This window comes from Epinephelus fuscoguttatus, linkage group LG4, assembly GCF_011397635.1.
Source record: "Epinephelus fuscoguttatus linkage group LG4, E.fuscoguttatus.final_Chr_v1".
Taxonomy (NCBI): Eukaryota; Metazoa; Chordata; class Actinopteri; order Perciformes; family Serranidae; genus Epinephelus; species Epinephelus fuscoguttatus.
The window spans coordinates 46,071,495-46,090,451 of record NC_064755.1 but is presented as its reverse complement, the minus strand read 5'-3'; the positions used below and the strand labels follow the sequence as shown (position 1 = coordinate 46,090,451).

Here is an 18,957-nt window from a genome sequence, read left to right as displayed (position 1 = left end):
AATGTCAGCTGAGATTCAACACAAACAGCTCATCCTCATGTCATCAAACTGTAGTTCCTCAGTCTGGGACAAATTAAAGGAAAAAAAAGTAAAAATGTAAAGGTGTCTCATAGTTATGTAATATGCAACATCTTTGTTAATAAATCTTTGTAATTCATTTTTGTTTTTTCAAAATCCCCCATTGAAGACTAAGTATTAACCTTTTTTAATAAGTCAAGCTGTATTACATTGAAGTACAGTGTAAGGTTTTATTTCCAGTGTGATATTGTTTCAAAAATAACTACCTATCTGACAGAGGATCAGTTTGATCTGTTGCTAATGTCTTTCAGCTGAGCTGCAAGTCTAAACAAGCTGCAGCATGAATCATTCAGCAGACTCCTCTGCTTGATTTATAAGCAGGATCTGTGATTTGGGTGTCAGTCTCAACCGTCTCACGGATCCTGAGTGAGCCTCTTTTTCCTGCAGGGGGCACTACAATGACAGCATAAAGAACAGAGAGTCTTGGTCACTCCTGTGGGGAGTGTCAAATGTGTCACAGAAACACAAATAGACAAACCTCAGGCCAAAGACCCCCTGTTCAATTCAGTTGTAGTTGGTTAACAGTTGAGCTGACAATCAGCTACAATCCAACTGCTGGGATGAAACTAACCACCACAGCAGTTATATGGTGCATTGCACTGCACAGCGTAGCCAAATAAAACCTAGTCTGCCAAACTGCACAAGGAATTCCCCACAAAGGAAAACACAACCTTTTCAGTGACCTCATGGATCCTTACACCTCCTGAAATACTCTTGGAATCCCAATAAGGACCCTCCAGACCTCAGACAGACATTAGAACCTGCTTTTCAACCCAGTCACCAGAATAAATGTTGGCATTAAACATTTCTGCAAACCATGGTTTGTGGTTTAGGCACAAAAACCACATGGTTATATGTAAGTGCTATATTGTAGACAACTGGACTCGCTTGTGTTTCCAGCTGCCTACGTCATCTTCCAGGAGGAAGAAAACTTAGGAGTGTCTCTGTAAAAACAGTTGCTTTTCCAACACATTCTCACTCCGACCTTGTGACATATCGACGTTTGATCGTGGACTTTCCACGTCCAGATATGACATGCAAGCTACCCTGTTGGTTGTTGACATTCTGGGACGGTGTGTAAAATTCTGCCTGTTACATGCATTGCCTGTTTTCAAGATAAACTTCTGTTTTAACAGGAAATGTACAGCTTACATAGTCTCTTACAAAATTAACACACTACGTTGATACAACGCCGCAACAGACACATGTGGTTGGGTTTAGGAAAAAAGAACAGGGTTTGGCTTTACAATCTTATGTGGAGCAAACTGGGTGAAAGTCAGTGGTTGGACCCATGCACCAACCCTCCCGCCTGCCCCACTTGGACTTAACTTTCGTTGTGTTTCCACATTTCCTCCTGATGCCACCGGGCACCATTAAACAATAATGGCGACTGGCTGCGTATCATGCTAACATGAAAGGACAGCTTTTTTCACTGGTGTCTGACACTGGAAGTCACTGACCAAGCAGCGGTTTTCAACGGGTTTGGAGTGAGACCAGGTTGAAAGCATGGCACTATCCCTGTTGGAAATACAGCATCGGCTCACTGAAAAACACCCATGTTTGACGAATATCACATCACTGGAAAAAAGGCAATGACTTGCCAAAAAAGCATTACAAGCATTAGGGAAAAACATTAGGAACCTCCAAATACCCGTATAATCCCATGAAGGATCCATAAAACCCTACTTTTTGTTGGTATATGTACAAACAGTGTATGAGAACAACCTGAATGACCACAACCCCTTCACACCACATTACATGATGGTGGGATGTAAGTAATGTGTAGAGAAATTACGTGCCAGCACTACATTAACAGTACCAATACAAAGTTAATTAGGGTCCTTCATTGTGGTGGACACTCAAATTTCCTGGTTTTATGACACCATGCAATGATTGGTGGTTAATATTAAGACACCATAGGTGGTATAAAGAGCAACAAAGTGTGTTTAGGGAAAAGGTCGGGTGGCATATGGGTCAAGCAAACACAGGACTTTTGCACAGGAGGCCATTGTTTGTGTTACATGTGAAACCAAAAGTCAGTTACTTGATGTCCTGCATGTCCTGTACATAAAAACAAAACAGACTTTGTTTTCTTTCAGACAGAAAACACGATCTTTTGTTACGGTGCCTGAACCCAACAGTGCCACCTCCACACAATGCAGTGTTAAGAGACTGTGGTCATTTCACATTTCTCTCAATCAATACAAGACCTCTACAGCTTTCAGCACCCTGAGGTTCCTCTTTCAAGGGTTGCATAAACCCTCTCAAGGATGCCCTGGAACTCTCTCAAGGACTTTCAGATCCACAATTTAAAAATCCCATTAAAGAGTCCTGGAACCCCTTCAAAGACATCTGGAATGTCATACCCAGCCCTGGAATCCTGTCAATGACCCTTGGTAATCCCCTTTGTAATCCTCCAATGCCATTACAACATCTCACAGAGATTGCTGCGTCTCATAGACTCACTGCAAACAGGGACGGTTTCTAATGTGAAACCAGTTTTAAGAGTACCCTGAAACTCACTATAAGAACCCTAAGAACCTCCTGAAGAACCCACAGAGTCCCCTCAGAAACTGTAAGAACACTCTAGGGAGCCTAATGCTGTGGTCATGTTATATGAGATGGATGGTAGAGATTTTAATGACTTGCAAGTGTTCACATCATCAGGATGGTTGTATGATTACAGATTTGGCTGTATGAAAATATGGTGTATTGACAATTAACACCCTATCAATAAAATTAGGGGCTATTACAACAACAACAGACTTGATGTGAAGCATCCATGATTGTTTTCTGCCACTTTTATATTATTAAGTCCCGAGTCAAATATATATCACAGCTTTTTGTTTCCCGGTTGTGACAGGACTTGGATGTTGACTATTTATAAGTCACAAAATCATGATTACAATAACCTACGATACGACACGAACGCAGCATTACAGCTCCCAGAAGAGCCAAAAAGACTGAACCCCTTTCATTACCGTAATTACAGTTTACAGCTTGTAAATGCCATGCACAGTAGCCTGCAATAGCCTGCATCTGTTTTGGACGTTCAAGGATGGCGTGCATTGTGACTTTTTAAAATGCAGTTCCGTTTTTGCAGGAAATGTACAGTTTCTGATTGTTTCGCGCTTAAATCTTTTTCAAAATAAATTTACGACGTAGGTAAAACAGTTTGCTTTTAGGTTTATTTTCTTAAGGTTAGCCAAGAAAAGGTCTGCGTTTAGGTTTAGAAAAAAATAATGGTCTGGCTTTTAAAAGTACAGTTGTTACTAACATAATGTCACGTCACATGACATATGCCATGTGACATACATCACTAGCATAGCATGGGTCATAACACCACAGACTACCCTGTAACTTTACACTGATAACATAACTTTACCTTAAGGATGTAACGTCATTCATTCTTGGGGCGCTAATTCATAAGATATCATACAGACCGTTCGAACATCAGATTGCTTCAGTGTTTACTGATGAAGATGTCCTAACCTGCCCCGTGCTTCGGTAAACAAGCTAAGTGACATAGTAAACAAGCTAACTGACGATCTGACCGTATGAATAACTGCTTGCCCTGGCTTTATTTTGGCAAAGCTCAGCACGCCTCCTATCCGTTTTCAGAGCATCAGCAAGCTGTTGCGTAGGCTCGATACCCTCAATCAATGTTGATGTTGCTCGTAGTCTAGCAGGACAAGTTTTTGCACTTCACTCGCCAGAGTTTGCTGGCTTGCTGTATGTTAGGAGGAGGGATGAGAACCTTGCAACACTCCTTTAGGACCTTTGAAATCACATCAGTGATGACTGACGCTAAATTCTGGAACTTTAAATAGGACTCAAGAACTCCTTAAGTCCCTGACAGCACCTTTAAGACTGTTTAGAACCCACTCTGATATCCCTGCAACTCCTTGAAGGACCCCCAACCACCACCATGAACCCCAGAATGTCCACCTCTAAAGCACCTCTAAAATCTTTCCAGAGTTTTTACAACTCAGATGTTTGGGTGACTAGAAATTCCAAATCCCATCAAGAACCCCTGAATTATTTCAACAGAATTCAAATCACGAGAAGTTAAATTCTTTCTCATTTTTTGGAGCCCTCTACCGGGTCCATAGTACATCCGTCTAGGACCCCTGGGTGGCCCTCGGACCCCACTTTTAGAGCCCTGAGGTGGTGAAACCTAAGGTCCTGTGGCCTGTCGGTGCTGCGTCTCGCCTCGCTCCACTGTCACTCTGAGCAGCTCACAGGGCTCAGGATTTATTTTTGGACTGCCATGGCGTCTGTTCCTTCCATTTGTAGGAAGGGGGGTCGAGTTGGGCTCAACATGAACCTGCTGCTCTGACACTCCGGGCTGGGACAAGCAGGCAGCAGCCGGCCGGCCGCCCCCCGAACAGCAGTCGCACAGGTAAACACGCCATAATTACACCTTTTGTTCTCCAGATAGAGCGCAGGGAAGCTGTTAGCAGTGTTGGGGAGGCTGTTGCCGTCGAATGCAGAGCCCCCCCACCTCTGCAGCCGGAGATCTGACATGTGTTCGGACAGCTCAGGGTGTTTTTTTTGCACCAGCAGGGCTGAGCTAAGTGTTAGCCTCGCACTCTTTCTACTCCCTGTGGCTTCAAATCACACCCTGCCCTGTCATTTATCTGCAGTGAGGCATGACTGAATCATGAGCACATTTCAGCTTTGAGTTGTAATCTTCCTGCTGTGTAATTATGGGGAATAAAGTTTGATATTCTACACTGAACCTGAATCCATGTTCTCTCCTGTTCCGTCAAGGGGAACCTGCCTGCAGCACTGCCTTGAACATCTGCAACAAGTTTTTACCTGGTACGTTCCGTCTTTTTGCATCTAAACTCTAAAACCGTTTGCTGTGTTTGTGTGTGTGAAGCCTCATAACTTCACCGAATGACTTTTTGGGGTGGATTCATTTACTTAAGGAGGCCATTGTGGACCAACTTGGTTTTTTATTACACGGCTATTATTACCCTTTCCTCTTTTGAACTTGCATCCTGAAGGCGCTCCAAATACCGAACCTACTAGAGCCTTAAAAGGAGGAGCGAGCTCTCATGTGTCAGACAGGCAGCAGGTTCAGGGTGGGAGGTGGGAGATAGGAGCGGGTGGGGGCGGCTTAAAAACACAACCGGCTCTGGCCTACATTTCACTGAGGTGACACACATAACAAACTGAGGATATAAAACAGTTGTTTTTATACAGTTATCGTCATAAACTTATCTGACTCCTATTTTAAGATCAGGCTGACAGCTGTGATGTCACATGACTCTTGAGCTGTTTTATTTTACTTTTCGGGGAAATAGAAATAAAAAAAAAAAAAATCATCCTTTTATGTTAAATACTTGTCCTCTCATGTGATTGGTTGTCCTCAGTGACAACATATTTCTGACGCCCTATCCTGCGTCGTCAAGCTGTGATGTCATGAGGTCAGATACCCTACATTCACTTTCACCCCTCAGCAGATATATTTACACATCTATATGTGTATTTAAGTGTGAAGAGACACGAGAGGATCCTGACAAAGCTGAAAAATAAAACAGTTAACTGTAACCTCAAAAGAAGCCATAAGTTCGCCGATATTTAATATCGAACATTTGAAGTAGATCAAATATCGCCTCTTTTAAAACAGGCCGCTCTTGTAAATAAGAATTTGATCCTAATGACTTATGTTAAGGTTAAGAGGAGACATCTCAGGTGAATAGGGTGAAACTTTAAACTAATATATGCCACTATGAAGCTTCATAAATATGCACTGATTTGCCTACATATCCAGAACAGAAGACCAAACAATGATTAAAGTCAAGTTCAAAAACGTTTCATTTTGTTGACGTATTAGAGCCAAATATTTTTACAGACGGGATTTTGAGTATTTCCTTTAATCACTCCATAAATGACAAAATACTGTCAACGGCCATAAAAAAATCCAATTTTGACAGTTTTTTTGGAATATAATGTTATAAATCAGGCTGTCATATGATATCTGTAAAAACCTTAAGAAAAAAAATGTAAAGTTTGGTATGTAAGTGCTACTGAAGTTCAGATTTTTGAGAAAAAACTAATTTTGAGAAAACAGCCCTTTAAGATAAATGATGTAGAATTCCATTTACATTTGATAATTTCCACTGACAATTAATTTGTGTACTACAAGTTTTCTGAAACTTTATGCAAACGATGACTTTTCTAATTAAGTCGGCACATTTGCGTACATTTCCAGAGCAAAAATCTGAACCAAAATGAAACCCAAATGTGTATTTTGAACATTTTCTTTCCACTTGTTTTAAAGAAGACATGCATGGAAGAAAAATAGCCCAAAAATCTCGAAATTAACCGGTGCATTAAAAATATATGCTTCCATTTGGGGCGTCTTGCCTTAGATAAAAATAAAATAAGAACAAGAATATCTTAAGTTAAGGAATATGAGGCTAAGGATGGAGATAACCAAACAAATACTTGCTAGATTTACATGAAATTAACTATGAAATATATTACTTATTTTGACCCTGAGTTTTCCGCAAGTATGCAATAAATATTAAAATCTAGATTTTGATATCTTAACGATCATTAGCCATTTGTTATTTTCAAGACATTTTGCTTTGGATGTTCCTGGTCTCCAGAGGATAATCTGACCTCCTTCCCTTTCCTCTAGTGCCATCATTAGGAGACATTTTCCACTTTTATACAGGAAACATTCAAATAAAAAAAAGGCAAACATTTCCTGATCATAGTCCAGCTCCCCAGTGGATGAACCATTTTGTTTTTAATGAGGACATGATCTTTCTCTTAGCACAAACTTTATATTTTAAGCTCCTCCACTGCTAACGCTGTAAGAACAGCTGAATCATCAGTATGTTTTTTTATTCTGTTGGACGTTTTATTAACTTCCAACTGTGTTAGTCATGTTAAACCTGCAAAACGAGTCCCATAATTTGACATTTTCTTATTGTTTGTTGAACCCCGCCACCCTAAATTAAACCTTAGACCTTTATGATTCATTCTGAACACTGATCATAAGTGAACCATAAGTGAACCGTGATGTTGCTGCAACACCTGTCAGGACAAAACCCTCAGAGCCAAATTTAAGATCAGACATGAAAACATAAGCAGCCATATTGACCTGATGCTGCACTCATGAACACACTTTATGCAACTGCAGTTGATGCTGAAATATAATCTCAGTTACTATACACCTGTCGTACACAGCGCTCCTCTTACGTAGAGTTTGTTTTTGTGATGGTCTGGAGGCCGCTGAGGCTGCAGAGGCTCCAACTGATCTGCATCACGGCTCTCTGATTTACTGTTTTCGGGAAAGTGATGCAGCCTGTAAAAAGCTGGGAGTCTTAAAAAAGGAAGCAGATGATTGGCCGAGACTCCTCTCTGCCTTCAAACTAAATTAGGACAGAGTAAAAAGCTCCCAGGATCAGCTGTGAGGCTGTAACATCATCCAGGAAGACTTCAGCTCAATTCTCCTGCTGCTTTTACAGCTCGCAGCGATGATCTCTGGGTTTTAAAAACAGCACTCACACAAACAGGATCGGTCATTCTCACTGCATCTGTTTGGAGTTACCGATGTTTTGGAACTGCATATAAAACCTCTTAAACCCAAATTACTGACTTTTATGTTGTGTTCTTTGTAGGCAGAGAACATTTTGTCTTTCTTTTTATTTGTACTTTCACTGCATTTATACTCAATTTGAAAATCTGAAAAAAAAAGTATTTTCATTCTATTTATATTCTGTTAAACTCTGATCTATACATTCTCAGTTCAATGTTTTGATAATACTTTATAATAACCATCATTAACAATTGGTAAACTGATTAATTAAACTTTAGTTAAAAGTTATTTTACTGTTAATGAGTGATTAAATGATAATTATTAATGTGTTCTATAGTAATGCAACAATTTACATTATTTTAACAGTTTGTTGTTGCATGCATTATAAATACTGAATACTATACTGTATACTAGATCAAATGTTTTTTACCAAATGATTCGTAAACCTTTAAGCAATTGTTTGTAAAACATTGTGAAACATCTATAAACATTACTTACATAGATGCACCAGGTATTTGTGACACTTTTTTTACTGGTTAATAATTGTGTGTTACCAATTTGAATACAATTATGAAGCTGCAACTGATGATTATAACACCCTGTTAAATGGTTAATACTGTATATATAAACACTGCTACATAATGGCCGTCCAATTAATGTTTATAGATGGTTTACAAACCAATTATTATCCATTCACAAAGTGTTATAAATATCAATCTATGTGATGTTCTTACAATTTCTTAAAGGTTTAAATATCATTTGGTAATCATTAATAAATACTCAATAGAGTATATAAAATGTTATAACATGTGCAACAAGTTAAAATTACATAAGTTATAGTACAATTAATAATAAGTAAACATGATAATTATCATTTCACTGTTTGTTAACAGTAACATAACTATTACCAAAAGTTTAATTAGCTATCTGTATAACATTCATTGATAATGGTTATAGTAAAGGGTTTCTCTTTGTAAAGCACTTTATGACTTATTTGTTTGCTTCAGTGTTTACCGATGAACTTATATGTTAGATGAACAGTTCTTACTTTAATTGAATTTCAGTACATGCTTAAGCCAAAGCAGTTTGGTACATTACTTTCAAACTACTTTCTTTTAACAACTCAGATCCCTCATAGAGAATAAAGATTTTGCTATATCTAAAATTTTGCTGGTTGTGGAGGAAAGATATGAGGTTTGTCCTGCAGGTGGCGCTGGAGAAGAGATCATGAACTTAACAAAGGGTTCATCCTCTGTGGAGCAGGAATGTCATCAGGAAATTTCATTCTGATATTTCTTATGTAGTCAAGGACATTTTGGCCAAATGGTGACACTACAGGAAAGTTCAAAGGGTCACTAAAATCATTAGGATTCATCCTCTGGTGACCACGAATCTCCACCAGTGATTTAATGGAAATTCAGCCAGTTGTTAAAATATTTTGCTCATAGATATTGAGCCTATAGATATTTACTTTCCTTAACCTATACATAACTTTACTTGCCCAAACCAAACCTTCCCAACTTTACAGTGCTCAAGCATATTTATTTTCCTGAACCTCTATGTAACTTACCTGTTCTTAACCTTCACATAACTTGCCTCAACCCAAACTTTGCAACTTTAAAATGCCCAACCATGTTTCTTTTCCTAAACCTAAACAATGTAACTTTACTTTCCATCACTTATACGTGACTTCACTTGTCTAAACTCAATATTTGCAACTTTACAACGCCAAGCCATACTTTTTTTCCAAGCTTAATTTATGTTACTTTTTTGCTTAACCTAACCTGTAGGTTTAGGCAAGTTAAGTTACGTAACGTAACTTAACTTGCCTAAACCCACCCTATGTAACTTTACAAAGCCCAACTACATTTCTTTTCCTGAACCTAACCAATGTAACTTTAATTTCCTTAACCTAACATACATAATTTTAGTTGCCTAAACCCAATCTACATAACGTAACAACACCCAGCCATATTTCTTTTTCCTAAACTGTATGTATGTAATTTTACTTATGTTGCAATATTAGTGAGCATTTCAGATGTAAAAGGTTATAAAGTTGTGTTTAGGCAAAAATAGTTTGATAAAGAGGACACTGCAAAAAGTAGAAAATGATTTAATTTATTTAAGAAAAGGGGTTATAAACACTTACAATCAGAAATCTCAGTACATGGATATTAAAGGTGAAAAACATCTGCAGTAGTACAGAGACAGAGCTGATAAAAACACACAGGAAGTAGTTTGATTGTGTTGATTGATAAAGGTTGTTGAGATGTTACAGTTACCTTCTTCTACATGGCTGCACTAAATAATCTGAGACATGATAAACTCGGTTTTCAAACTTTTAGTGTTAATATTGACAAAATGTGTCTCTGCGGAGCTCTGTATGTAAACTTTTACTATTCTAAAGACTTAAGTTTCCCAACACACCATCATACGTGGACAACCCAGACGTTAGGAATGGTTCACCTAAACACTGTAGTCGAGAAGAATACAGAAACATTAAAGCTCACAGTCAGATATATACACAATAACAGAAACAGAATGTCAGAAAAAACAAAAGCAAGGAGGAAAGTGAACAAATATAGACATTTGATGATAAAATCTTTTGGACTTGAACTGTTGGTTTGTATACTTCATCTGAGAGAGTCGGAAAAAGTGATTTATTGGATATAAATGAAATGAAATGACGTGTGGAATGGCTGCTTCTGTTCGACCTGAAGAGACGACACCTCCTCAGTAATTATCATGATATAAATCTGCAAAAGACACAAAAATAAAAGGTTAAATATGAATATATCATAAAATGGTCCACGTCAATTTAATTACCTTTATTTGTTTTGGAAAGTTCTAACACTTTTAGGTTGAACAAACAGGATGGATGCATTGGCAGCTGTAACAGGATGTTTCAGAACATGATGAATCAGAACTGACAATAGACCGATCTGATCAAAATCAGGCTGCAAGGCTGGTTTGCACTGCGCCAGAGAAAAAGCTCACAAAGACATTTTAAACCTCTTGAAACTATATTAAAAAAAACGTATGGTACAAGTGCAGGAATCTTGGAAACCAAAATGAAGTACAGCTCTTAGGTTTTAGTCTCAGATAGTAAGAAATGTGAACTTTCTGAACTTTTAACTTGACAAATGCTTTGATCATAACTTGCTATGAATGTCCCATTTCTAACAGTTTTTGTTTTGTTTTCTCCGCAGGGTGCTGATGCGCTCATGGCTGTCGCTTATGGTACCGTCACCCAGCTGGGCCTGCTTTCCCAGCAGTACCCTCCCCCCCTGCTGCCCAAGCCTGGAAAAGACAACGTTCGGCTTCAGAAGCTCCTCAAAAGAACTGCCAAGAAAAAGGCCTCCGCTCAAGCATCGCAGTCCGCTGCACCCTTCCGCTCCAGCCTTTCCCCTGTGAACGAAGCAAGTCCTGACCTTGAGCACAGTGACCACTCCACCCCTCCTAAGACTCCAGAGACACCGTTCAGCCTCTACAATGTTCAGCAGCCTCCACGGTTCACCATCAGGCCGCTGTATCAACATGTGGCGTCCCCTTACCCGCAGCGTGCAGCTTACGGCAAAGCAGCGACGTTCTCACCTCAGACAGTGGCGACACCATCATATTCTTACTCACAGCACGTTACCATAGTTTCTTCATATTCTGCATCAACCCACCTTCCTGGAGTCTCAACAGCTCCAGGGCCAGTTGCCGAGCTGGAGGTGCCCAAAATACCGCTGCCAGCCTCCTCTGTACCTGAGACAACAGCTCCAGCTGCTGAAGCTGCTTTTAGCACATTTGCTGAAACTCATGTTGACCTTAGACCTACTGCTGCTGCAGGAACCCTACAGACAAAAGGTCCAGGTCCAACTCCTTATATAGCAACTGGGGGTCAAGCTGTGATTCGTCCTCTCACTGTGTTGACCACGCTCAAATGCAAAAGTCCACGTCCAACATTCAAAGCAACGGAACCTTCAAGATCGCCCAAACCGATGTTTGATGTTCCTCAAATTAGGATGTACACGGCGACCACATCGTACTACGAGTCATCCAGGACCCCACCAGTGTATGACACAGCTGGATTAACTGCTATTGGCAGCGCAGTACCTCAAAGTAAAGATCTGACTTCAACATCTGAGGTTAAAAGAGGTGCAACACCAACGGCTCTGCCTCCTTTACTGGGCACAGACCCCCAGAGGAAAACACCAACCCCAGAACCTAAAAGAGGCACTACACCAACAGCAGAGATTATTACAAGCATAACTCCAACAGCTGAAATCAAAAGAGCCACTCCAACGTCTGAAATCAAAAGGGCTACCCCAACACCTGAAATGAAAAGAGCTACCCCAACGCCTGAAAACAAAAGGGCTACCCCAACACCTGAAATGAAAAGAGCTACCCCAACGCCTGAAAACAAAAGGGCTACCCCAACGTCTGAAATCAAAAGGGCTACCCCAACGTCTGAAATCAAAAGGGCTACCCCGACACCTGAAATCAAGAGGGCTACCCCAACATCTGAAATCAAAAGGGCTACCCCGACACCTGAAATCAAGAGGGCTACCCCAACATCTGAAATCAAAAGAGCTACCCCAACATCTGAATTCAAAAGAGCTACCCCAACATCTGAAAGCCAAGTTACAACAACTTTTGAGTTTCAAACATCAAGAACACCAACAGGACGACCTAAAACCCCGGCATACTATGTGACTCGGGCTGCAACACCTGTCTTTGAAGTCTCAAAACCCAATCCTCTCTTGTTTGCTGTGTCACCAATCACAGTAGAGCCAGAGAGGTCAAGAACACCTGAACCTGCTGAGACAATACTGAATGGGGACATTCATTTGGACATGACACCTCCAGTTAAACCAATCCAACAAACAATTACAAAGTCAAAATCAGAGCCTGATCTGACAAGACAAACTGCTCCAGCAGGCTCTCAAAGACCTAAAAGTCCAATGTCTGAGCTACAGACACCAACGGTGACTTCTTACGGCAATCAGAGGCCCAAGACTCCAACATATGAGGCATCCCGACTTATGACCACATCACCTGGTTATAGAAGACCAAAGACACCTACATATGGGACATCACCTTCCGGTGTATCACCTGTAGCCTTTCAGAAACCTAAAACTCCAACCCAAGTGGCTCAAAAACCAAAGTCTGGCTACCGTGGATTGACACCGGCTGAATATGCTGCTTACGGTGGAATCAGAACTTACACTCCAGCATTTGCTGTCTCCGGTTCTAAGCTGCAAACTGAGGTGGAGGTTAAAACTTCAAAAGAGGAACCAGCAGAACGTAAAACACCTAGCCAAGAACCATCTGTGAAGGTACAATCTATGTCTGAGGTGTCTAAAGCCAAAGAGACCCCCAAAGATGTAGATAAACCCTACGTGAGAGATGAGACTGGCACCACCCCCTTGATCCCTGCTATTATTGTTTCACAGGCATCTGACACCGCAGGAACAACACAAAAGACAAGTTCAGTGTCAAGTCAACTTGCAGCCAAACAAGAAATAACAGTGATTCAAGAAACACCAAAGGCTAAACCTCCAACAGCTGAGGAGAAAACTCCTGTGAAACTGAAGGTGGAAGCACAAATTCAAGAAGCTGCCAAACCAACACCACCTTCTGAAGTCAAACACCCTCTGCCTAAAGGGGACGACCAGGATCCTCTGAAGGCAGTGAGAAAACTTTTAGGCAAAGATAAAGTGCAGAAATCTGCAACTCAGACAAAAGCTGACATCTCAGATAAAATAGAGCCAGCGAAACCTGTAGCTGCCGTCAAGACTAAGCTCGAAGACTTTAAGGCAGCTGAGCCAACAGGAAGTGAAGATAAAGGACAAGAAAAGAAAGCAGAACCAGACTCAGCAGTTAAATCTTTACCTGAAAAAAAGGAAGCTGAGGAAGCCCTCCCAGAAGCTGAGCCCCTTCTTAAAGTCATACAAAAGCCAAAGGGATTGAAATCCAAAGTCAGCGGTTGGTCCCGACTCAAGAAGCACATGGTGGTGGAGCAGGAGGAGCCCAAATTTCCAGAGGTAGGCCCTCAGAAGGAGGCCACTGGGCAGGACCAGAGCGAGGCGAAAAAGGTTGACGAGAAGGCTGCTGACAAAACTGGCACTCAGGACGAGAACCAAACCAAAGACGCCCCCATAGCAACAAAGATGTGGGACGCCGTCCTCTTTCAAATGTTTTCCTCTAAAGAGAACATCATGCACCAGATCGAATTAAACAAAAGCGAGGAGGAGAAGAAGAAGGACAAAGAGGGAAAGGACGAGTCGAAAGAGATACCTTCATTCGCTTTCCGGCTGCCTGTGCTGCTTTTTAGTCCAAGGTTTGATGCTAAAAAGCTTAGAGAGGCGGCGTCGAGGCCCGTGACAAAAATTTCAACTGTTTTTGAAATGGGTCTGATTGGGCGGAAAGGTAAAGACGAGGAACCAAAAGACTTTAATAGAACAGCAAAGGGGTTCGCTGCTACTTAAGCTAATATAATGAAGTGCCAGGATGAAAATGTGAAAAACAAACAAAAAAAAGTTCTGATATGTTTTATGTACAGGTGCAGAAATCTTTGAAGTCTTTGTGTTAAACAAATGACGTTTGTGTTGTAGAAAAGTCGGCTCTGAACTTTATACTTGACAAATGCTTTGTGTTGCATTCGTGTGACTGGTCGTCTGGATGTTAAATGTTTGTATTTGTGGATTATCTGGAAAAAGAGAGAGAGCTACATTTGTCTTAAAGTCATTCAGACGTCACATCAGATTAAAGTGTTTTTGTTTTCAGTAAATTTGAAGCTTCTCATTTGTTCCTTTCATCACACGTTCACAATTAAACATAGATCAAGTTAGAGATTTGAAAATATCTGGTTATTGTACAGAAAATTATCTGTGAAACAGAGACTGATCATTGATACGCAGTAGTTCAACCAAGATTGAACTATTAGTTAAAAAAAAGAAAATCAACCAGTGAATTATTAATATTTTATTTATAATATCTGTATTCATAATAGGCAAAAACAAGTTTAAAATCTTTTATAAATTTAATGATTTTAAGACAAATTATTCCTGAAGGAGAAAAATTCTGTTTTCTCTTCAATGATTATTCAAATATCCAATTTTTTTTCAAAATGGTGCTACTTGCCTCAGGGTAAACACTTCGTATGTAGAGTATTACATGATTTTTGAAAGTTTTGTTAGACTATAGGTATTTGTTTTGTGATTTAACTTTCTTCAAGTCACAATGAAATGACATTTTAAAAACAAATTAATTTGACCTTCAGCTTGCTCAATCAGGGTGATAATGCAGTGACGGATCAATTAAAAGAATGCACCAATCGGATATCATTTAAACCGTTTTCTCATACAAACTCTCAACAATGTCTGCAGAATCAGGTCGGACATTATCTGTAGTTTCCCTTTCACTCGTGTAGCACACAACACGAGACATCTGGGTCAGAAGCATTCTCACTAATGGAAATAATCTGGTTTAGGTGAGGAATGGCGTCTGGTTAGAGCGTGCAGGAGGCAGGACATGACGCAGACTACACCGCAGTCACATAGACAGTTCGTAATTTGGTTATAAACAACAATCTCTTGCCATTCCTTAAATTTGTCTGACGATTTCCACGACGGCCCTTTCTGACAGAAGTTTCCGAATCTCGACATCTCTCCAGTTAGACATTTTCAATGCCATCTTAGTGGAAATGACCAAACAACCCTTGTTCTCTACCTGCAGTTGTTTGTTTTCTTCTGGGTTTGCGTGAGCCACATGATAAAAACATCATCCATATGCCCCCTCTCTTGCTGTGAATTCTCCAGACAATAGACTGCCCCAGAAGTTAGCCCTAAAACCTGGAACTGAGTTAGCATTTTAGCACTCCTGGTTCCCTCGTCTGAAAGTCAGTGGGTTTTTTAATGTGTTTTTGGTTAGATGTCTGAAATAAGGTCTGTGGTGAACACAAGCTTAAGAGACTTTCACGTTTTGTTCTAGGACATAAAATAAGTCAGTATGTACCCCAGTTGTTTATTTTGAAGTTTGTCTTGAAAAAATCAGTTGCTAAATGAAACTACAGAACATCATCATGCCGACTGTGGCTTTACAGCCTACTTGTGGTCGCGACTTTAAACCATGCAACCATAGCATAGTTCGTTTATATTCGTTTATGCATTTTACTTTTGATGATTGCACTTTGGCTTCATAAATAATAAAAGTAGTGTTTAGTTTTGCAGAGTATCCTGAACAGAATGTGTAAGTATCATAAATGTGTGTTTGCCACAGAGCTTATTTTCTGCAGTAATCCAAAATCCAGTGGAAAAATTCCATTGGCTTTTTGACGAGGGAACCAGGATGATGCTAATTTCCGTTTTGGCCGACGGAGAAAAGTCGTCCCAGGAGCACTCTAATGCCTGCCCTATTCACATGGGCTCAGTCAGATATTACACGGTCTTGTTCTCGTGAGATGTGACATTTGTGTTCTCACATACAGCTCCTCTGGGTAATGTCTAGGTAATTTCAGGTTTGCAGTGCATGTGTGAAAGGGGCTTTAGACACACACAAACAAGAGGTTTGACTAGATGGAGAGGCAGGTTTACCTGGTGGTGGCATGTAATGTGTTAAAATTACAGGCATGGAAACAAGCATGGAAAAAATGTCAGTGGAAAGTCAATTAGGATCCTTTGTTGCGGTGGACACATGAGTTCCCTGGACATTGTCACGGATGGCATAAAGAGTGACAGGGGGTCTGGTATTGATCAGACAGGTCAAACAAACACAGGACTTTCACACAGGAGACCACTGTTTCTGTCCCTTGTGATACCAAAACTCAATGTTGGGTATTTAAACATTACGTACTTGCGTATCTTTACCTAACTATGTCACTTTACGGTCCGTACATACTTGTTTTACTGAAACCTAGATCTTTCCCTAACCCTAACCAAACTGCAACAGATTCACAATTTTAACAACGTGTTTAAACTGTGAACATGATTGACTTTGCATTAGCGTTGTTTCTGTGGTGCTGGCACGTAATTTTAACACATTACATGCCATCATGCAGTAATGCAGTGAAGGTTGAGGTGATGGAAGAGGCTGTGGTCATTTCACATATTTTTTGTGAGATCACATTGAGGGAGGCTACATGACAGGAGAAATTTGAATTTCATTTATTTTCAAAGAAGTAAAGAGCCATCGCGAGATGAATATATAAATGTACAGTATCAATCTCACTCATCTTGAAGCTTTATAATGTTCTCATAAAGAGAAAAAAACCTGCAATCAGCAAACTTCCTAACGTCAATTACACATTTATAAAATACAGCATGTTGCATTGTGGGACTGTTAGCTGAAAGTAGTGTTACATGGTGTGGACTGGATGTTGAGGTCACCAACACAGTCAGGATGGGAATCATCACCATAAGATATTATCATGATACTTAAGTCACGATACAGTATTATTAGGATTTTACATATGTTGCAATTTATTACCTTTTTTCAACTGTAAATTATGTCCCCAAATCAAAACTTTTTTAGCATCTGTTTTATCTGGTAAGATAAAGTTTCCAGTCTTTTTATCTCATTTCACTCATTTTTTTGCAGCAGGAAAAAAAAAAACGTTTCTAGTGGACTTAAAAAGCAATTGATTATATTATCCTACTGAGCTACCTAAAGTTCAATCTGTACATGTATTACTGATCATTTATATAATAAGAAAATCAATACTTGGCACTGTGTGAAGATACGATGTTTCCACACAATCAAAGTTTTCCCCACCCCTGCCACACAGTGGATAAAACTCACTCTCAGAATTCCAATAAATCCAAATAAAAGAATAGTTAAAAAATTATAAATATAGTGCACGAGACATTAAACCTGTGTAGACAGGTGACCCTAATATTTCTCCAATTTAAAAATATTTCAGTGAACAATTATCCGCTGAGGGAATGTTTGTTTTCATTGTGACTTGAAGAGCTGACCGACTTAAACGCTTGATTAAGTTCAGAAGAACAAAGATGAGCAGCCTCCACTGTGATGGAGGTCAGTGTGATAGTGACCTGTGGGGTTAAAGGTCAAGATTTTAGAGGACTGTGAAGTAGCGTGGGCTATAACACAAACTATTCTTCTAGTGTTAGGTCTTTTTCTAATGTTCTTTCTAATGTGTGTGCTGGACTTTGTTTTTTGTTTTTGACAGTTTCCTTCATCTTGACTTCATCTGTGTTTCCAAAGTTTCAACACTGAAGCAGCAGATCATTTCTGTTCAGTAAAGTTATTTTTCTTGTTTGTATGACCGCACCTACAGAGACACAATACATTCACTTGAGAAATAAAATATTTGCCACGTGTAACTGAATTAATTATTATCTCAGAAATATGAGAGAAGAAGGAAAAAAATCAGATTTTTTTTCTATTTTTTAAAAGGTTTTTCATTTTCTTGTTTATTTCCTGCTGATTTAACAAAAGTATTATCTCTTAAATTCAGAAATCAAGAGCAGATTTTTTTTCTATCAAACCTTTATTCATAATTTTGAGATAATGATTTTATTACTTCAGATAAATAGTAGGTGATTTTTTCTTTTCTCAAGTGAATGCATTTTTCTTTTGAATGCACCTAAATGGGGTACTATTACTATCGTATAAATATTGCCATCATTAATGGTCTGTGTAATGCTTATGAGTTAATTTTCCATGTAAAAATAAAATAAAAAAAATCCATAATTGGGAAGCATGTCAGATCAATGAAAAATTAAGACTTTGTTTGTTTGTTTGTTTCTCTGTTTTCCATCTTTTGAGTGTTGGACTGAAAAACTAGAATAAATAAACAAAATATATTTATAGAAATATAAACTGAATTATTATTATTCTATTTCTTTTTCTTGTTTTTTCCCTGAATCAACAATAATTGTATTTTGTTAATTAAGAAAACAAGAGCAGAACTTGTTTTTCTATTAAAGTAAATGCAATTATTTCCTGAATGCATGTGAATGAAGTGCTCTGGAAGATTTTCCAATCATTCATGGTCTGTGTCGCGCTCATGAGTTTAATTTCCAATGTAAGAAAAATTCAGTAATTGAAAAACATGCCAGATTGTTTGTTTGTTTTCGAGCTTTGAACTGAAAAACCAGAAAAAAGAATAAAAAATGAAATATGAAAGAGCACATTTTAAAATCTTAAGTTTACATTCATCTGTGCTGCTGAAGGTGTTTTACAGACAGCTGTCAGTAATTAGTTACAGTTAGTCTGTGTTTGAACTCTTTTGTTTTCTTATGTGAAGGACTGAACTATCATCCTGCACAAACACACGCTGCAAAATAAAGTTTGATGTGATTCAACTG

The 18,957-nt window shown here is 39.2% G+C and overlaps 2 protein-coding genes across 3 annotated transcripts in view; one reads left to right on the top strand and one right to left on the bottom strand.

Moving 5' to 3' along the window:
• The first annotated feature begins 4,326 nt into the window (after window positions 1-4,326).
• On the top strand, window positions 4,327-18,416 carry prr33 (proline rich 33). The gene is made up of 3 exons (XM_049573160.1): window positions 4,327-4,480; window positions 4,852-4,902; window positions 10,849-18,416. The coding sequence occupies exon 3, from the start codon at window positions 10,864-10,866 to the stop codon at window positions 14,113-14,115; it is 3,252 nt and encodes a 1,083-aa protein (XP_049429117.1). The 5' UTR covers window positions 4,327-4,480; window positions 4,852-4,902; window positions 10,849-10,863; the 3' UTR covers window positions 14,116-18,416.
• Window positions 9,738-18,957, bottom strand: part of lsp1a (lymphocyte specific protein 1 a) — a 46,801-nt gene continuing 37,581 nt past the window's right edge. For both annotated transcript variants that reach the window (XM_049573162.1, XM_049573161.1), the window contains exon 13: window positions 9,738-10,395. In XM_049573162.1, the coding sequence (XP_049429119.1) occupies window positions 10,373-10,395 (23 nt within the window). In that variant the 3' untranslated portion in view covers window positions 9,738-10,372. The remainder of the gene's footprint in view (window positions 10,396-18,957) is intronic.

Bases quoted from the DNA above. Each gene is read 5' to 3' on its own strand.
- prr33 (XM_049573160.1), top strand. From the start codon at position 10,864: ATGGCTGTCGCTTATGGTACCGTCACCCAGCTGGGCCTGCTTTCCCAG.